The sequence below is a fragment of the Stegastes partitus genome, unplaced genomic scaffold (assembly GCF_000690725.1).
Source record: "Stegastes partitus isolate 25-593 unplaced genomic scaffold, Stegastes_partitus-1.0.2 Scaffold1081, whole genome shotgun sequence".
Taxonomy (NCBI): domain Eukaryota; kingdom Metazoa; phylum Chordata; class Actinopteri; family Pomacentridae; genus Stegastes; species Stegastes partitus.
In genome coordinates this window covers 7,835-28,267 of record NW_007578812.1, presented here as the reverse complement: position 1 = coordinate 28,267, position 20,433 = coordinate 7,835, and the positions used below count along the sequence as shown (strand labels likewise).

General features: G+C 45.0%; 2 protein-coding genes across 11 annotated transcripts in view; both read left to right on the top strand.

The window, feature by feature from the left end:
- r3hdm1 (R3H domain containing 1) overlaps nucleotides 1–11,148 on the top strand; it is a 61,183-nt gene extending 50,035 nt beyond the window's left edge. For 5 of the 10 annotated variants that reach the window (XM_008295866.1, XM_008295868.1, XM_008295865.1 and 2 more), the window contains 7 exons: nucleotides 1,123–1,256; nucleotides 3,672–3,775; nucleotides 6,106–6,287; nucleotides 6,908–7,061; nucleotides 8,464–8,561; nucleotides 9,119–9,203; nucleotides 9,981–11,148. In XM_008295866.1, the coding sequence (XP_008294088.1) occupies nucleotides 1,123–1,256; nucleotides 3,672–3,775; nucleotides 6,106–6,287; nucleotides 6,908–7,061; nucleotides 8,464–8,561; nucleotides 9,119–9,203; nucleotides 9,981–10,300 (1,077 nt within the window). In that variant the 3' untranslated portion in view covers nucleotides 10,301–11,148. Of the gene's footprint in view, nucleotides 1–1,122; nucleotides 1,257–3,671; nucleotides 3,776–6,105; nucleotides 6,288–6,907; nucleotides 7,062–8,463; nucleotides 8,562–9,118; nucleotides 9,204–9,980 lie in introns of those variants that run through there. The other 5 variants (XM_008295867.1, XM_008295871.1, XM_008295872.1 and 2 more) reach the window with 5 other exon arrangements.
- A 185-nt stretch (nucleotides 11,149–11,333) lies between these two features.
- On the top strand, nucleotides 11,334–15,423 carry LOC103367746 (uncharacterized). The gene is made up of 3 exons (XM_008295862.1): nucleotides 11,334–11,712; nucleotides 13,346–13,440; nucleotides 13,540–15,423. The coding sequence occupies exons 1-3, from the start codon at nucleotides 11,520–11,522 to the stop codon at nucleotides 14,761–14,763; spliced, it is 1,512 nt and encodes a 503-aa protein (XP_008294084.1). The 5' UTR covers nucleotides 11,334–11,519; the 3' UTR covers nucleotides 14,764–15,423.
- Nucleotides 15,424–20,433: the final 5,010 nt, after the last annotated feature.

Sequence of the window (20,433 nt, the reverse complement as noted above, 5' to 3'; positions counted from 1 at the left end):
CCAAATAACATGTACGTAGTTAAAATATTGGCATGTATGTTAGCTAGCAGCCTTAATAGTGTTACTTTGTTGTTTTTTTAGCACTCGTGTGCATATTAACGGTAATATCTCCCCACAAAGTGCAGCCACTTTATCTGAGTTTGCGCTAACATTAGCCATCCTGTCCTCACCTTTGTTAGCTTGCAGTCTAGCAACGCTAGCCAAAGTAATTAACAAACAACATGAAAATATACGTCATTAAAATATCAGCAAGTATGTTAGCTAGCAGCCTTAACAGAGTTACTTTACTGCTAAATAGCAGACTTAACTTTTTCCTTGTTAGACTTGAGTGAACTACCGGCTGTAAAGAAAGCCAGAAATGTTCGCATATAAACTGTAATATCTCCCCACAAAGTGCAGCTACTTTATCTGAGTTTGCGCTAACATTAGCCATCCTGTCCTCACCTTTGTTAGCTTGCAGTTTAGCAATGCTAGCCAAAGTAATTAACAAACAACATGGAAATGTACATCTTTAAAATATTAGCAAGTATGTTAGCTAGCAGCCTGAACAGAGTTACTTAAGTGCTAAATAGCAGACTTAGCTTTTTCCTTGTTAGAGTTGTAATAATAGCGTGAACTACCGGCTAGAAATGTTAGCATGTCCGGCTACCTAGCTTACTTCCGACTCTAGCAAGTATAACCGTGCTTATGTAATGTATTTTCTGCACATTTCAAAATATTAGTGTTTTTGAATTTCTGGAAAAAGAGCCGTTTTCCACTTCTTTTATTGTCTTAACGTCGACTTCTCTCCATTTTTCTCTCCTACATTAATTATTTTTTCTTCATGTCGGTTTTTAAGCTGCTAGCAAACAACTGGTTTTGCGTCACAGCCATATATAACGTAGCCTGAACCGCCACTTTCTAGCGACTCGAGCTTATTCAGGCCGAGGCAGTTAATGGAAACGAGCCAAACTCACATTTCTTCCTTTTTGCAGCATTTCAAAACTTCGCTTTCAAATCAGCTTGACAGTTAAATAGACACACGGCTGCTGCTGCTGTCAGAGAAGAAGCATTGTTTCTGTTTGCTTTGTTTTATTGCTTGACTTCCCCGTTCCAATCCTGTTTTCTTTCTTTCTTCTGCAGCAGGTTTCAGTCCCTCAGCAGACGTACCAGCAGCCAGTGTTTGTGTCCTGCCAGCCAGGACAGGGAGCAGTGGCTGTTGCTGGCATGCAGCCCTGCTACAGCCTGATCCCCCCGAACCAGCACACCACCATGAGGTACGAGTCCACGGCCGGGACGGTCCCCGTGATCCTCAGTTTTAAAAAAGTCACGGTACAGGGGGCGATATCCGGTGGATCAGTGGGGATTTATCCACTGAGGCCTGCAGCAGAACGATAAAAACAGCACTTTAGTTTATTAGCCGGCTTTAAATAAACGGGGTTTCGTTTACCCAAGACGTCCATCACACGCTCAGATCACAAAACTGCAAAGATTTCAGTCCATGAAGGCAACACAAGCCTCTCCTGTATCAGGCCCGTTCCAACCCTGGAAGAGGATATATCATCCTCGTAGAAGCACAGTATATCAAACCGGGCTTGACGTGACAAGAACGACTGTATTCAGATGAGAAAAAAGAGAGAAAGGAGGCGGTCGGGCAGCAGGAGTCTGGAGGGTTTTTAGGTGGAGCAGCCTGAATAATGCTCTTTGTCTGACAGAAGAGAAAACCTGATTTGTTTCTGCTCAGGCATCCGATTCTGACCTTTTATTTTTGCGAGTCATGTGTTGAGCGTTGGTCTAAGAAGTGACGTTCTTGTACAGGGAGAGCAAACTTTGGGATTAATGAAGCTCTATCTGGTCTCATCTTGTGGTAATTATAGCCTGTCCCATGCTGGAGTTCTGAGGTTGGAAGTCACACAAGACTCCTTTTTTTTTTTTTTTTTTATTGCTTGTAAATGCTGCAGGAGGTTTTGATTTACTGATGTTCGTGTAAATAATCAGGCTGCGTACAGAAACCCAACAGCAGTGATCGGTTTACGAGCTGAAGGATGCCGTTAAGACCGAGGAGGCATCGAAAAACTAATCTGGATTAAAATGAGGGGAAAAGGTGACGCTACACTTTACCTTCTACATCGTCTATAAATTTGTTTTCCTGCCCGTCACCCCCAGACAGACGCTTCACCAACGTTTGTTTGTTTGCGTAAACACATGCTGTAGTTCAGCCGAGTTTCCTGAATTTGTCGTCACCAGTTTTACAGAAACTTTTTGCTAACGTGTAATGATTTTAAGCTCAGATTTCGCAGCACATCGCACCGTTAAAGGACAGAAAGTTTAAAAGAATCTGACAATTTCTTCCTCTGATAAACGATTTAATTATTTTCTCCGATCACTAACCGTTCAGACCCGCCGGTAGTTCTGAGGTTGTTCGTTTCTGAACTTTCCACGCGTATCAATACGTTGATGAACGAGCGTAATCACGTTCAAGTCACGTTTTATTTCTGTATTTTTAATAACCCCGTTTGCATTGATCCATTTTTTTTTTGTAATCGATTAGTCAGAAGTCCTGAAATGTTAATTGTGTTTCCCGGTGCATTGTTTTGCTCCAGAATTAGCTCGTGTTTACACTGGTAATAAACTCCCGCTGATTTATGTTCCTGCTCTCCTAATGACAGTTTGTAATAGCAGAAGTGGCTTTAATCAGGTTTGGATGAAATAATTAGCCCGGCCTGAGCTGTACTTTGTCCCAGAAACCGATTTGCAGGTACTTGCTGGTGTTTCTCTCTCCTGAAGGTGCCTCTTATTTATAGGCCTGATGAGTGAATCCCCAAAGCACCTCTGAGACAAGGTCATCTTTGCTCACCGTGGGGGGAAAAAAATGGAGTTATTACCACGATGCTTTTGGTGAACCGGGTCCGCGTATAGCTGATGAATGTCGAGTCTGACGCCGCCTCAAACAGCTCCGGCCGTTTCCCTCCATTACCGGGAGAAGTGTGCAGCGCCTCTCATTATAGCTGATTGATAGAACGAGTTCACAGAAAGCAAAACATGTAATTAGTTTCTACCTCCGCGGACCCAATCAATCTGGATACTGGTGAGCGGAGCACTACTGGGACCGCGTACACGTAACAAACACGGGACGGGAAGGCGGCCGCGGTCGTCACCGGCACGAGAACAATGCAAAGACGCTCGCTAGCGAGGAGAGGTCACGTTCTCATTGTCCCAGCTGTAAAATGAGGCTGCTTTAGTAGGGCAGTCAGCGCCGAGATGATTTATGCGGCAGCGCTGGATGGGCTCAGGCGTCTCCCACGAGGGCCGACTGTCCACCTGCAGCCTGCTTCCTCCACCAGCTGGAGACGAGTCCCCGCAGGCGGGGTGCTTACGGAGCACAGCGCCTACTTTCCAGATGGACTTAAAGTTAGACTTCAGATTTAATACCCCGACTGCAGCGCTAAGATTACACCTCCAGATCTGTGGAGGAAGATTTCTCTGAGGTGGCTTCATCTCGTCAGGTGTTCGTGGCACGTGTAGGAATTAATTAATGACGTTAGAAATCACTGCTGTTGGAGCTTCAACACGTTAGATTGTTAGACGAATAATTGCTGCAAGGAAAGCGACAAAAATATGAAATAAAAACGTCACTGAACCCCTCAAAAGTCTTGAATTTTCTAACCACAACCTTTCGTCTTCAATCCCAGTTCAACAGTGAGTTTCCTGCCCGCCCCCATGATGGAGCAGCTCCAGTTTCCTCAGACCTCGTCGCCCTGCATCTCCCAGCAGCACCCGGGCCAGCAGTATGCAGGTACGCTCAGCTCACCACAGACCAGACAGAGGTCCAGCTTCAAACATCTGCAGTAGGATCACGCGCCTGAGTGCGAATATTCACTTTTTCTGACATTAGCCACCCTGGAGATTCCCCGTCACTGCCACGGCGCTCCCACATCCTTTATTTTCCCCATCTCTCAGTGTCAATATCTGCAGAACGGATTCCTCCGCAGCCACGACCCGCACTTCATAATGAAATAATCTTCTCTGGGTTTACTTTGCCGATGTATGTGCGTCGGACGCGTGATTAGATTTACACTCCGGATTTTCAAAATGAAAAAGAGCGAGGCGCGCCGATGACGGGTCCCCGGAGTTCGGATAAGTGAAAGTGATTTGCACATGCGCCTCTTCCACCCGGAGCCGGACGGAGATTAAACGGTGATTAGGTCGACCGCTGCAAACGTTACGCTGACGTCGAGCCCGGCCAGAAACGCCGCGAGTGTTTGCTGCAGTGGAAAACTATTAAAGTAAGAAATCACCGATGTCATCGCTCGGCGGAGGCGGCGCTGCATTGAGACGCAGCATCGTCACGTGGTCGAGCGTATCCTCCAGTTTAATTGAGGATATATCTTATTTCCCAGTTGCCCCACTCTGAAATGATGATTCTCGGTTTAATTTAACGTGGTCATGGTTGGGTAGTAACGTTTCATGTTTACAGGATGTGAGTGTTGATGTGGATGTAAAGTTGTAGCGTTGAGCGCTCGAGGGCAGCTTGTTAAGCAGCTCGCCAACAAGCAGAACTTTTAAAGAGCCCACGTGATGCTGCTCGACTTTCCTTCACTGGGTTATGTCGCTGCTTTACTCCTGCATGTAGGTCTGTTTACAATAAAGGTAGTTAAGAAAACAGAAACAACAACAAAAACAAATCAAATTAGCTTTTATTACTTGCTTTGAAGTGGTTGAACTCGGTAGAAGGTTAAAAAAAAAAGTCAAGCGATCCTAAAATTGACGTTTTTTATAATTGTCATCCTTCGATTTTGTTTTTTTTTAAGCAAAGATGAATAAAAATATGCTTTGAAAAGACGACGACTGCTCCTGAAACACCTGGTTTAAAGCCCCGCCTTGTCCTCCGTTACTTATCGACATCATCACGTCACACATTAGCGTAAAGGTTTCCTCACTAGCGTCACCTCAGCTAGCATCCCCAGACGTCTTAACTTATGTACCAACGTTGCATTACTTTTGTCCGATCAGATTTTATTCGACCAATCAGAGCAGACTGGGCTTTTCAGGAGGAGGGGGCGGGGCCTTAAAGAAACAGTGACAGAATTTGCTGCAGCAGTTTAAAGTACAAGAAAAAATAACGTGTTTTTGAGCATGAAAAAATAATTCCAGAAGACATCCAAAATGACATTTATTAAAGATTCTAAAAGTTAAATGAGCATCATGTGGGCTCTTTAAAATCTGATTTTGCGATACGTCACAACGTAAACAATCCGTCTTGATGCGTATATCTGCAGTAAGCTAACATTAGCAGACGTGTCGCTATAATCGGGGGAACAGATGGATGAAACGACCGAGGTGACATTAAAAAACACAGAACATTAAAATAGACTAAAACCCCAATAACAAGCCTTCGTTTCTCGGTTATTTCCTGCCCGTTGTGTCGCCGATTCTCCGTCCAGAGGCCCAGGTGGGGCAGTCTCCTCGCTAACGACCTTTATTATTCATGTCTGATTATTACGGCAGCGCTATGGAGGGAGCCATCATCTCCAGCCCGTCGGTAATGAGGTCAGATGAAGGTCTGAGGACGGCCTTACCTGCAGCGTGACCAGTAAACACTTTTAATTGGCTAGGCCGGGGCCAGGAATCATCTGCAGATTAAGCCCAAGCGTCCGTCGTCCTTGTTACTGTTAGGCGGCGGCGTTTCATAAATCAACAGCGGCGTGTGAAGTTTGCGTACGACTTCCGCCTCGCGTGAGCTCAACGTAAACAGAAATTAATTAGTTTGTGAGCTCGCGAGCGGGACGGTCTTGATGGATTGTTTTTTCTTTTTATTAACCGCACGGTCATGTGCCACAAACGGATAATTTAATTGGATCCCGGCAGAGGATTGAGCGGGAGAAGAGAATGGACTCTGTTATTGCCACTATCAGCGTGCCCTTATAATGAAGGCACTTAAGACCTAATTGCTGTGTGAGAGCGCCGTTTCCGCTGATGAGGTGTGTCGCTGAACAAAAGTGCCGGAAAGGAGCTTTGGGGCAAAAACACATTTAGCGCGGCGCACCGACGACGAGCCGACGTGATGAATTGAACGACCTGATTTGACTCCTCGTTGTTGTGCTTCTTTAATTTGTGTGTGTGCAGGGCTGTTACCCCCGGCCCCCGGCGGCGGCATGGTGATGCTGCAAATGACGGCGCCCCCCTGCCAGCAGCCCCGGGCCCCCTCCCCCTGCCAGAGGAAGCAGCCCGGCCACAAACACTCGGGCCCGGATCACCAGCGCAGCCGCCGGCCCGCCGAGCTGCCTCCGCTTCCAGACAACACACAGGTACAAACGCTGCCCGGGTGCATCCATCAGGCAAAGACAAACCGCCTCGCTTAATGGCTTTCTGGACGACTTTCTGTATTTATCACCTTTTTTGAAAAAGAAAAAACCTTTGCAGAGAACATTTAATTAGCTCGGCGGCCCAGAGGTTTCCGACTTGACAGCAGCAACTTCCCGAATAATTTCAAATTGAATTGTGAGTTTGTTTAGCCGATGTTTGGCCACACAGGACAATGCCGCGCATGTCACAAAGTTAAGACGGTCACAAGAAAGCAATTTGAAAGCCAATTTGGTTCGGTTGTCTGAGTCTGACTGTGACGTGAGAATTGTCGCCTTGAGCCAAACGCAGCCGCCGCCGCCGCCGCTCAGGCAGGTTAAATGTCGTCCTAAATAGGCTCCGCAAATGAAGTGAGCGCCGCTGAAACCTGAAAATGAGGAGAAAATAGTCCTCGGCATTAGGGTGTAATGGTACATTAGTGGGACTAATGTGGATGGAACGGTACATTAAAGCAACAGCTCCAACAACACGATGACTTTGTGTCGCCAGAGTTGCTGTTTCTGAATGAAAGTGTTTGTGTTGGTCCTCCTGTCTCCTCTCTGCACCGTCGGCGTGTTGTGTGTAGAGCAGCCTGCCCTCGTCTCCGGCACTCACTCCTTCGCCAGGCCAGCCGCCCAGCGTCAAGGGCCTCCCGTCAGGCATCTCGCCCATCCCTGTCATGGCCCACCACCCGCACCACCACCCACAGCTCCCTACAGCCTTCTGCCACAGTGGACAAGGTCAGACTCACGGCGCTGTTTACTCACTGACACACACAGACAGATAGAGGGCTGTGAGTTAGAGCTCTGAGGTTCCTCGTACATGATGTATTTTGGGTTTATTGACTTTTATTTGACAAGAGAGACGAGGAAGTGGGAGGAAACGGGGGATGATGTGCAGCACATGATCCAGCTGGTTTTGAAGCACACAGATAAACTCGACTATCAGGTTGCCGCAAATTAGCTTTCTTTGTTTTCTGTTAGTTTGCAACCTCCTGGTAGTTAGCTAGCTGCCTAGCTTCTATCGGATCAGCAGTAGCTATCGAAGCTAGGTGGCTAATTTGACAATCCTGCTACATTCTAGTAACGTAATTACTTTAAGTAAATTAATCTAAACTGTGCACGTTAAGCTAAATAATCTAAGATTCGACAGTTGTTGGACACATTTAAATTATTTTTAAAACACAGTACAAGGGGGTGCATGTAATGAAGCTCAGCTAGCGTATTTGGCTAGCTTGATAATTGTCGTCATCCTTCCTTTAATGAAGAGGTTTTTTTTAACTCAGTGCTACAAATATGCTTAAATATGTTACTGCAGTGTTGAGTTAAATATTTATAAAGCTAGCTGACTAATTTCTATCGGATAAGCAGTAGCTATCTAAGCTAGCTGGCTTATTTGACAATCCTGCTACATTCTGCGTTTACTGAGGCAACTAGTAAATTAATTTAAACTGTGTGCATTAAGTTAAATAATCTAAGATTCAACCATTGTTGGACACATTGAAATTTATTTTTAAACATGATACAAGATTGTGCATCTAACGAACCTCAGCTAGCTTATTTGGCTAACTTGATCATTGTAGTTATCCTACGTTTAGTGACGAGTTTTTGTTTAAAGTCAGTGCTACAAATATGCTTTAATATGTTACTGTAGTGTTGAGTTACATATCTATATAGCTAGCTGACTTGCTAGCCTTCTTGTAGCACGCTTTTAAAATTAGATGTAGCATACCGCATCCAACAAATGTCAAATAATTAATTTATTTTCATGTACAGACACAGTTTTAGTTCATATTTTAAGTAACTGCATTATGACGTATGAATGAATGTCTTAGCATCCTCAAATTAGCCAGCTAACTCTGCTAGCATAACGGAAATTAGCGAGCAGGCTCCCTACAACGAAGGCTAGCTTATGAAGCTAATAAACTACCTCACAAACTGAATTTTTTAAACCTAAGTGTGCACCCAAATTTGCAACAACTAGTAGAGGGAATCTGTGAGAGATTATAATTTGCTTTCTAAAAGTCTTCCTCTGCACCCAAAGCATCCTTTTGTGTTCTAGACTTAAAGCACAGATGTTCAGTTTTGGATCTTTGAGTTAATGTGACCGTTTTTTTTTCTGTGTTTTTGCTGTGACGTCCAGGTGAAGCGCACTATTCTCTACTGGGCCAACCTCTGCAGTACAAACCCTCCATCAGACCTCCGCTGATCCACACTGCACACATGATGGCCAAACACCAAGTAAGAACTAAAAACGTTTACTGCACTTATTTCTGACGAACCCTGAACTCAGCATGCGTAAGACTGAAAACAATGATGGCTCTACATGCTCTAGATAGCTCTGATGGCTAACGGTTGTGCCGAGGAGCGCAAAGTTTTAGTTTTTTTCCTGAATGTGGTTAAAACTAATGTTGTATTTTTAGGAGATTCTTGTGTCACGATTCTAGGCTTAGATTTGGTTTAATTTCCTGACCGACCAGCCCACCACCGATGAGTCACAAAGCCCAAAATCTAACGATTCACTCTGATTTATCTGTAATAAATTATGTCTTTCTGGCTTCTTTTTTTTTCTCCCCAATGATAAAACGTCTTTCAGCCAGTTTCGGAGTTCAAAAGGTCGAACTTTAAAATCTTCCATCATGAAGAAAAGTTTTTTTTTTGAGCTTGAAAGTGAAAATTGTGGCTCTTTTATTAAAAATTTCCCGACAAGGTTATTTTTTCAAGTCGGTTTTCTTTTCTTTTCTTCGTCCCTGCTGCCCTCCGTTAATGAACTTACCCGCCTTCCTCTGTCTCCTCAGGGTCCACTGGGGGTTTGGCGTAGCGGTCACGGGAGGAAGGCCAGCAGGAAGCCTCTGTCTTCAGATCTCAGTGTAGGTGAAGCAGGTAATAGGAGGTCCAGAGGGAGGCTTAGTGAAGTTAGTCGTGTTTCAGAGCTTCTGACTGACGTTTGACCTCGTTCCAACACAAAAAGGAAAAATGTAAATGCTATAAGTGCTTTTTTTTTTTTTTTTAATCTAATTCAGTCGCTTCAGGCTTCAGATCAGAAACAGAACCTCACGCTGAGATCCACCACGTGATGGATCCAGCTGCTCTGTAGCCTACCTGGCAGATTAAGTGAAGTAGCGTCGCCTCCTCATTGTGTCGGCCCGCTGCGCTCCGACGCTGTGGAAAAACGGCGTGTTTGTGAATGTAAGCAGAATAAATCACAGACGGGGCAGAATCCACACCTGGCAGTGGAACCTGCAGCCCCGGCAGGATCGCGCCGACAGAAATGTGCTGATTATTCCGAATATCGCGCTGTAATTTCTGCACGCGCCGAGGTATTTTTCTGCATTATTCAGGCGCTCTTGTCAACAATCCCATCAGGACAATCATAGCGGCGGGAGGAGGGAGGAGGGAGGAGGGAGGAGGAGGGCTGGTGTGAAGCCTGTTTTTCAGATAAATTAAGGCCGACAATCGTGCATTTTTGAAAACCTAATATTCGAGCGCGGCTTATATATTCGATAGCTTTGACCGTCCTTCCAGCGCCGAGCTCTAAACAGCTGACGGCGGCAGTTTGTTGAAGCCTCCCGATGGTGCAGGTCTGATTCTTCCCTCCACCCGTGACGGTTGTTTTATTTACCGGCCGGGCTGCTCACAGTGCTGTCTGTGTGTCTGCAGTGAGCAGTCAGATGCTGGAAGTGACACGTCCTCCGGAGGGGATCAGCTGTACAGACTCCCACCGCCTCCTGGCAGAGCTCTGCAAAGGGGGCGGACTGATCCGGCGGCTGTCGGACCACCAGCCCCGGCTGTGCGACGCCACCAGAGACGCTCCCGGCGGAGACTTGGCCTCATCATACTCTATCTTCGCCATGCTCCCCTCCAGATACGCCACCCCGAGCGCCGCGCTCCACCACGCCGGCCCCCAGGGCACCTTTAAACTCCGAACTAGCACCAGACACAAAGGGGAGCTGTGCGACTGGGACCGGGCCGGCTCATAGCTGCTACGATCTCGGTGCGTCGACAAGGAGCGCCACATGAACATGCGCACATCCAACCACCTGCCTCTGTTGCCTCAGTCTGGACTGTCTCCCAGACTCTGTCCAAATATCAAGCGTTTGAAGAATGAATGTTCACTTTTGTTTTTCTTTTTTTTTCTTCTTTGGTTCCGGCCAACAGGTCTGTGCAGGGTGGAAACCGATGCACCAAAACTTCTTTGTAAAATGTGGCTGCTGAGCTCAACTGAAAAACAAAAAAAAACCCGAGTTTGCTGTTCTGAAGTGTTCTTTTGTTTTATTTCTTTTTTTCTTGGAGATCCACTGTGGCTGTTCTAATAGCAGGCGTGCGAGTGTGACGCGGCGCCACATCAGGAAAAAAAAACGCGCATAGACCTGTTTGTTTCTAGAATGTTTTCTTTGTGCCCACTTTAGAAGATTAGACCGTATAATAATCGTGTTTAAATCATATCACATGTTTGGTTTGGTTCACCTTTGATCGACACCCGTACAATTAGAAACACTGAATGACAAATATGCTACCTGAGTTATCCGAAGTCACCGTTCAACACAGTGAATGTTGCATTTGCACTGAAGTGATGATGGAGATGGAGATCGGTATCGGACAGAGCCTGGATTTTCTTTTATTTACCCCCCCTCTAATACCTGTTTGTTGCACTCGACCAGGCCACTTTGTTTTATATATTAAATTAAAATGTTTATATGCACAAGAAAAATGCAATCGTCACTCATATGTTTCTGTGTGAATCATGAGAGGTGTTCTGTGTATGGTGTGGCTATTTTTATTTTTATTTTTGGTTTTTGGTTTGACTCTAATAAATGTTTGCACCACACGTGTTGACGGAGGTTTTTCGCCCCTGAAGCTAAAAGCATGATGACAAATTAGAAGCTCTAATTGAAGACGTTTCCTGAAATAAGCAACAGATGAGGCAACGCGTTGCTGAACGTTGCCGTGAGGTTCGGGCCTGCTGGGCTTTCACGGATCTCATGTGCAGCTGCAGCAATGAGCCATTTTGTATGAGGGGAGCCCGACGTGGAGAAACAGCGACACCCAGCGGCCATGTGGTGCAACTGCAGCGCAAAGTTTCGAGGCGGAGTGAAAGTGAAACTACAGCAGATAAGTGTTGGCCAGCAGCGGGTGTGTTTATAGCAACGCGGGTTCAAACGTAGTGACCGAGCCGTTAACCGTCATGTTCCAGTCGTGATGGAGAACCGGGAGAACCGCAGCACGGTGGTGGTGTCCGGGGTTCCCGCCGCGCTGCCCCTCCACAGGATGGCGGACAAGCTGACCGTCCACTTCCAGACCCGCCGAAGGAGCCACGGAGGAGACGTGAAGGCGGTGGAGTACCCCACCGACATGGACGGAGTGGCCTTCGTCACTTTTGACAGAGCTGAAGGTAAAACAGCAGCTCGTAGCCGAACTCCGGCTACATGCTAACATGTAGCATGTTAGTCAACGCGCCAGAGTCCATTCAAAAAATTACAGTTTTAAGAAATGAGCCCCAGTTTGTGCCTTTTTGCACATTACTACTACAGGGGAGTTAATTTACAGAAAAATAATCACAGCAAACGTGAGAACGTCTTTGTAAAATATCACCTAAATGCAAAATTATTCTAAATTCAATCCCCTTTTAATAACTGCATTGGTTTGTTGACTCATAACTCTTATGAACAATCAGAAACAAACACTAAATTGAAAATACAGACTCCAAAATGGAAACTGCAACAATACTGAGTCTATCAGTGATTTCCAATCAGCCTAACTGCATTTAAATGTTTATATTAAAATAATAACTGCAGCCCAATAGTTAACCAAATAATAATACTGATGATGCCTATAAGGCAGGGGTGTCCAATCCTGGTCCTGGAGGGCCACAATCCTGCATGTTTTAGATGTTTCCCTTCTTCCAACACACCTGATCCACATGATCAGGATCGTTATCAGGCTTCTGCAGAGCTTGATGATGAGCTCATCATTTGAATCAGGTGTGTTGGAAGAGGGACACATCTAAAACATGCAGGATTGTGGCCCTCCAGGACCAGAGTTCGACATCTCTGCTATAAGGTCGACTTTATCGACTACGCTGAAGTGCAAAATATAATTAAGAGTACATCCAGTAAACCACACGATGTTTTGTTAATAACTTTTATCACATTTTGCTCCTGAAGTCCGGCCTGCTGCTGGGATCTTAATCCTTCTGAAGAGTTTTGAACCAACAGTCTGGTGGTCTGATCTGGTTTTAAAGCACAATCCTCTTTCCAGATTTGATTAAACATCAAATCTGATCAGTTTCCTTCTGAACCGCCGGGCCGTAAAGGTTGCTCACATCAACCAAGTCGTGCCACTTTTGCTTCCTCCAAACAAAGACGGTGACAGGAAGTGACATTTAATTTACTGTCAACACAAATTTAAAGACGCCCTCCAGACATGTTTTAATAAACGTGACAAAATACCGTGCTTTGGCTGAACAACAGTGTCTGAAGTTTTTTAAAAGTGAATATATGCAAATACAAGAATTATTTATTTGAAAACAACAGTTATGGCGTCACAAAGGGAGAAACTTTTACCCCTTCTGGAGATGAAAGTGAAACTAAAACTCTACATCATTCTGCATAGCGAGGGTAAAAAATAAACAAGAAAAACACATTTTTAAATAAAGAGGCAGCTTTAATATTTATAAATTATACTTTCATACATCAAAAATGCATTCATGTTGTTCTTTTGTTCAAAAAGAGCCAGAAAATACAGTCAGTTTTACAGATTTAAAGCAATTTTCTGACATTTTTTGTTCTTTTTTTAAAATCTAATGTTAGAAACATGTGACATAGATTTTGTAGATTTGTGTGTCCTACACTGTACGGCCTTACGCTCACGTACTGTCACATGAAAGCAGCGTTACACTGGTAGATAACGAGTGGAGCCGGGCTCTGCTCACGCTCTGTGACAAGAAACAGCAGCCCGGCTTTGTGGATTCATGAGGCATCATTATATCGGTGACCTGCGTAGAGAACAGTGCAAACTCTTGGCAGATGCAGCGAGTGTGGTGAGGAAGGAGCAGCAGATCATGACGGACAGCGAGTTTCCCCAAGAATACGTCCTGACTGTGTTTCCCTTCAGCAGAGACGTAAGTGTGAACATCAGATTAAAGCAGCTTCCTGTGTTTGAGATACGAGGACGGATGGATGACGTTAGATCCTGATCCAGATGTGCTCTTGTGCTGCAGGTGTTTGTGTACGTCGCCAGCGCTACGGTCGACCTCTCCGTGTTCGGCCGAGATCAGGCGTCGCTGATTAAGAGTCTGCAGTCGACTCACAGGTCGCTTCGGTTCCAACCTTTGGTCCAGAGTCAAGCCTCCATCGAGGGTCCTTTCAGCGCCGTCCAGGCCCTGAGAGAGGACCTCATCCGCAGGGCCAGCCGGCTTAAATCCACAAACTCAGCCGTCAAACTAACAGAGACTCCTCTTAATCCGAGGCTAATATCTCATCACAGGCCTGTCGGCTCTGTAAGCCGCAGCGGTTCTAAAGCTAAGCGGGAAGCAGCGAGCTCGAGCAGCTTATCGACGTCGCTGCAGAGCACAGGTGAAGCCAGTGAAGTCCAAAGCCTGCACTCAAAGGCACAAACTCCAAACGCTTCCTCCAGGCGAAAACTTTCTGATGGGAGTTTGGCTGGAGGGAGCTTTTTGGATGCAGACGGAGAAGAACCGAGAGGTCGGTCCGGGCCCAAAATGTCCACAGAATATAGAACAGAGGGAACAAAGGCCAGAGCCAGACAAGTGATCGGGGCAGAAATCAATGCAGGGATTATATCTCCCTTATCGGGCCTGGACCTGCCTCCTGCAGAGCAAATATCAGCTAAGCAGCCACAGCAACACCCCCGACCGGACAGGATTTCACAAACCAGCGCCAGAGGACAGAATCATTCGGGCTGCAGCAGCTCAGTGGTCAAACCGAAGTTCAGCCAGAACACACTTAAAGACGCTTCAGTGCCTTCGAAGGGCAAAGCTGATCTGAGTAAAGCCTCTCCAGAGGATGCAGAAGATATCTGGGTCGACTCGTACGCACTCAGATACATTGAAAAATTCCACAAGGAGGAGTTGGACGGATGTTTGGAGGGTGTTGACGTGTCCGTCGAGTGTGTGGAAGGCAGCGGCCTCGCTCGGATATCACTGACTCAGAATCAAACCGCCTCGAGCAGCTGGAAGCAAAGATTACAGACTTTGGTGAATGATTTGTTGTCACGTTTAAGAGTTTACGAGATCCCGTACGACTCAACGCAGCTGCCGGACAAACAGAAACTGACTAAGATCTGCAATGAAGTGAATTTGGTGTTTGAAGATGTTCTTTACATGTTGGAGGATTCTTGCATTAAAGTCGTCGGTCCATCGACGTCCAGCTTCTGTTTTCACAGTTTAGTAAAGACCAGGATCAGAAAAGCCCTGAGAATGTAAAGTAAATGGGTGCAGTTTTATCAGTGACCACATGGTGGAGCAGTTGTGCCTTCAAAGAAAAACCCTCTGAATGGATTGGAGACACAGTTGGGTTCATGTGATGGTAATTTATAATAATTATGACTGTACAAATAAATAAAACTGTATGAATTAAGAACAGGCTTCTATTAAATTAAAAATAAAAAAAACCACCTTCCTGTACCCGAGTCTGTGTTTCTATGGCGAAGCCTCCCGTTTGTTTATCCCCGGATTAATAATTAGTCCTTTAAACAGCAGGTTTAAATCCAAGTGATGTTCTCACAGCGGTAGGGATGAGTCTTAATTAACCTCCTCACATCTTAATTACAGATGATAGACTTGTAATTAAAAACCTAAAAAACAGAGAAAACAGATGCCGACGTGTCTCCGATCACGATCCGGTGAACTTTCAGCGCATTAACCTGAGTTTGATCCCTGGATGTGCATGTTAGTCAACAGCAAATGATTTTTTTTGTTTGTTTGTTTCTGAGATGTTTGTAATTTTAGAAAATCTAAATGTCATTTTAATGCAGAATTAAATAAGAAGACAGGAAATGTGTAAATAGGTGCGAGTGAGGCTTTAAAGGCCCCGACAATGTGTTTTATACGACATGTAAACATATAAAATTATTTTGCATAAGAGTTTGTGTCTGATTGCTGTTTTTCGACAAAATAGTTCGACCCTCTTGTAGGAGCTTATTGCACCGTCGACTGCATTTCCAGTGGAGCCTGTAACGGGAGCCCAGCAGGGGGCGCTGCAGCTCTTCCCTCCGGTGTTTCAATATAGAGACGCCGTCGAGCTGCCACGAGTCGCCTCAGTGAAGCAATTATGGAGGCTGGGTTTGGCAAGCAGGGTGCAGATTGGCAGGCAAACGATGTCAGTTGGATGTCCCATTACACACCCTCCACTCGCTCACACACACACAAATTGTTGCACCTTTTTCCCAAGAAAAACCCAAAGCGCCGCCGTGTGAGGATGCTCGGTGCACTCGTGTTGTGTGGAGGCAGTTTTTCTCTTTTTTTTTTTCTCCTGCTCTGCGATTATTCAGATGAGCTCCCCAGCCTCAATAATTGATTCATTATGTAAAAAATAAGCCACGCTGCCGTAATGAACGCACACAAACACAGACGATCTCCCAGACGCACTCACTCCGACTTGTTACCATAGGAACCTAGTGGAAGAGGTTGCCGAGCTGCAGCGTCGTTAGGGGGGGGAGCGCCTCGGATACAATGGAAAGCATCCTGGAGGACGGAGGAATTACATTTCCAGCACGAGAACCCTTCATCAGAGACAAGCAGAGGAGAGAGGGCAGCGCCTCTTAACACCCGGACCTCTCTGCTGCCCGTCTGATCGCTCATCTTCAACAATTACCCATTATCTGGTCAACAAGCAGAACGCAGGAATTCATTTTCCTGAAACGGTCCAGATCCTGGGCCTCCATCACTCCCCCCTCTTCATCGTTTCTCCTCATTATGCAGAACGTATAATTAGGTAACAGCATTTTTGAATATATTAAGCATGTATGACTTTCATGATGGAGGTCAGAACCGGCAGCAGCGGGCAGCAAGAAGACGCATTAGTGTCTTTCTCAAGGACGTTTTCATGCCGGACGAGGTCTGCTGGGGATCAAACCTGTTATTGGACTCGGAATGGATGACTGAGGCCCGGAGCCCTGAGGCCTGTTCCTCTGTTTGATGGTGCTGTTCACATCACCGGTTAGGAAGACAAACAGACCAACACAGGCAGCACAAACACACACAGAGTGACCAAAGAGACACAAAAGCTCCACGAAACCACCGCAAAGAGACGCAGTAACAGAAAATATGTGCAAAATAATCACAAAGAAGCAAAAATACTGATTAAAAAAAGAAACAAAATGATCCCGATGGGACGAAATATTACAAAGAGACACAAAATGACTACAAATAAACTCAAAATGTCTCGATAAAGACACAAAACAACTAAAAACAGACACAAAATGACTAAAAAGAAACATGTTTCCAAAAAGAGATGCAAAATAATTACAAAGCAACAAAATAACTACCAAGAGACACGAAATAGTTGCAAATACACACAAAATTTCCAAAAAGAGATGCAAAGTGACGACAATGAAACACAAAAAGTCGACAAAGACACAAAATGACTCCAAAGAAACACAAAATATCTGCAAAGAGATGCAAAATAAGTGCAGAGAGACAACAAACCTACAAAGTGACAACAACAACAACACGTAGACACAACACGACAAAGAAACACAACAACTACAAAAAAACCCTCAAATATATACGGAGAAAAAAACGACTACAAAGAGTTACAAAAGACCACAAATGCACACAAAACGTCCAAAAAGAGCCACAAGGTGAGAAGAGTAACGCAAAACAGCTCCAAAGACACAAAATGACTACAAACAAACACACAAAATTTCTCTATGAAGAAATGCAAAAGAACTCCAAAGTGACAAAAACAACATAGACACACAAACAACTACAAACAAAAACAGAACGTCTACAAAGATACACAACATTTATGAAGAGATACGAAATAACTACAAAGAAACAAAATAACTACAAAAAGACACAAAATTACAAAAAAGAAACACAAAGTTTCCAGAAAGAGATGCAAAGTGAATACAGTGAAACAAACAACTGCAAAGACACACAAAACAATTACAAATAAGTAGAGCAACGCAAAACAGTTGCAAAGATACAAAATGACTACGAAGAAACACAAAGTTTCCAAAAACATGCAAAATAACTACAAAGTGGCAGAACAACAAAGAGACACAAAATGACAACAAATAAACATAAAATTACTAAAAAAGAAACATAAAATTTCCAAAAAGAGATGCAAAGTGACAACAATGAGACACAAAAACTCTACAAAGACACTAAATGACTAAAAAGAAACACAAAGTTTCCAAAAACAGATGCAAAATAACTACAAAGCAACAAAACAACTACAAATTATGCAAAAATTCCAAAACAAGATGCAAAGTGACGACAATGAAACACAAAATATCTGTAAAGAGATGCAACATAAGCACACAGAGACAACAAACCTACAAGTGACAATAACAACAACACAGAGACACAACTACTAGAAGACACAATGTTTACAAAGAAGCTCTCTCTGAGCCCGTCCATGGATCAGGTGGTACCGTTCAGAACCACTCCAGCTGTTGTCTTTACCACTGATTGTGTGTTTTGTCGTGTTCAGACGCACACGTCCTGGAGGTCGGAGGTCAGACAGACGAGCAGCGCCTCATTCGTCTCCTCGCTGAGGAACGAGGCGGCCGTGATGGATGATCTTCTCCAGGCGATGTGTGCGCGCACGTCGCTGCCACAAATTACATCTTAATGATTCTCTTTACAGATCATCACCCCGCCCCAGAGAAGGGAAGCAGGGAGGGATGTGACTGTTGCCCCCCACTGCTCTGCCTAAATGTTGCCGGGTATTAGCGAGCTGTGATGGAGGAGCCGTGGAGGAGAAACTGGAGGCAACAGACCACGGAAATGGTTTGTGTGTGTTCGCCGTGGAAGAAGGACGGATGGTGTTTAATTGGTCCAACAACATACGAGCCTTAACGTAAGCAGACGCTGTAATCTGTGAGAGTTCTGCAAATGGAGCATAAGTGTGACTGATGGTCAGTGTTTAACGTTCAGGTCCTCGGAGCTGCACCACCTCGCTGAGCGCATTAGTCGTGGGCTTATCAAGGCATTTCACCCCAAATATTAATCATGTCTTCTTTAGTGAAAGTTTATAACCTTGGTTCAGCATTATGGCCCAAAGTATTGCAGAAAGCCAGGAGTCAAGTAGCTTAGCTTAGCTTAGCATGAAGGCTAGTTAGGCTAGCTCGTATCTCATATGTTTAAACTGTACAATGAATGATACGTAAACGTAGCTTTTCAAAAAGAAAGCTTCTGAGGTGTTAGTAGGTGTGTTTAGGAATGAGTCACTCTTGCATCCACACCTGATGCTAAGCTAGGCTAACTGCTTAGCTTCATACAGTATTTAGAATTCAGGTTCTAGCATGGTATCAAAGACACAACTGGAAATGTGTAACCTTCCTCATAACATTCACATATCATCATCATCATCTGTCATTTGTGTGCGTTAGCAAACAGCTAACGTTTAATGATTTTTATTTGTCTCTGCTCAGCTGATCCAGTGTTTCCTCGGCTTATTTTTAATAGAATAGAACTACTTTACTGTCATTGCACAGGGTACAACGAACTGAGAGTGTTTGGCAGAGTTCAGTTCTCTTCTGGGGTAGAAGCTTGTTTGTTTGTGATATGATGGACCTGACATGTCGACCAGTGGGTCAAACAGATGGTGTTCAGGAAGGAGTTGGTCCTTCAGGATGGTTGTTGCTCTACTGAGGTAGCAAAAGCTGAACGAGTCCTCCAAAGAGGGCAGTGGGCAGCCGATGGTCCTCTGGGTGGTGTTGATGATCCTGTAGGGATTTCCTGTCTCGTAGAAGGACACCAGCAGCTTCTGATGGTCCTCTGGAAGTGGAGTGGCTGCAGCGGTGTTGGTCGTCCAGTAGAGACCTTCATCATTCTGTCTACCCAGGAAGCCTTTCTACACTGTGGATCAGGGTCTGCTCGGTTTTAAAGAAGTCTATGATGAGTTCCTGTGTTTTTATGGAGTTCAGGACCAGATTGTTTGTTGAGCACCACGCTGTCAGTATTTGGACGACTTCCCGAGCAGATGGACTAACCTCCTGGTGACTTAAGTTGTCTGAGAACTTAATAATAGTGATAAATCTGTTCCCTTGTGTTAAAGAGCGAGCATGGCAGTGGTGGGATTTGAACCCACGCCTCCGAAGAGCCTTAATCCAGCGCCTTAGACCACTTGGCCCGGGGTGTCCAATCCTGGTCCTCGAGGGCCACAATCCAGCATGTTTCAGATGTTTCCTTCTTCCAACACACCTGATTCATATGATCAGCTCATCATCAAGCTCTGCAGAAGCCTGATAACGATCCTGATCATGTGCACCCCTGCTCTAAACTCTCCAACAGTTACTCCTACCAGTTTGTGCAGCTGCAGCCTGAAAAATCAAAACAATAACCTGAAAGATGCTAAAACTCCTCCCTGAAAACCTGCCAGATACCAGTCGGTACGTTCATGTGCACATTCAAGGCATTAAAAACTCAGCGAGCTGCCAGCTGGGATCTGAGGACATCCATCCAGAACAAGGCAAGGTATGAATCATTCAGGTTTAAACAAACCCCAGATTAGCTCGACTTATGTTTAAGACAAAACAAAAGCCAAAGATTCTTAATCAAATTGAGTTTTAAGCATCCATCACAGTTGCTGCAGTCGTGAGATCACCGGGGCGGCCTCAGGTCACTCTGGTCAGACGTCCACCGGCGTCCCTGAGGGCCTGATATTTTCATATGAGGATAATTTAATAATATTTTAAGTTAATTCGATTTGTGTCGCTGCCATGTCATCAGTTTGGTACCCTTCAGGTGCACCAGTGTCCTTCTTAGTATGATATGAAACATAAGAAACCAGGACTTACCAGCAGCCACTTTAATGCAACTAAAAATGTTCAAATGGAATCAACACTTGAGGCAGTTTTTTACTTCCCAACACTGCTGGTTTGTTTACAGCCCGTCCAGCCACATTTGTCGGCGGCGTTGCTC

What these genes read in the sequence shown, in the direction of transcription:
- LOC103367746 (XM_008295862.1), top strand. Translation starts at nt 11,520, where the DNA reads ATGGAGAACCGGGAGAACCGCAGCACGGTGGTGGTGTCCGGGGTTCCC. An exon ending in CACTTTTGACAGAGCTGAAG is followed by an intron (nt 11,713 to 13,345) that starts GTAAAACAGCAG and finishes AACTCTTGGCAG; the next exon opens with ATGCAGCGAGTGTGGTGAGG. An exon ending in TGTTTCCCTTCAGCAGAGAC is followed by an intron (nt 13,441 to 13,539) that starts GTAAGTGTGAAC and finishes CTTGTGCTGCAG; the next exon opens with GTGTTTGTGTACGTCGCCAG.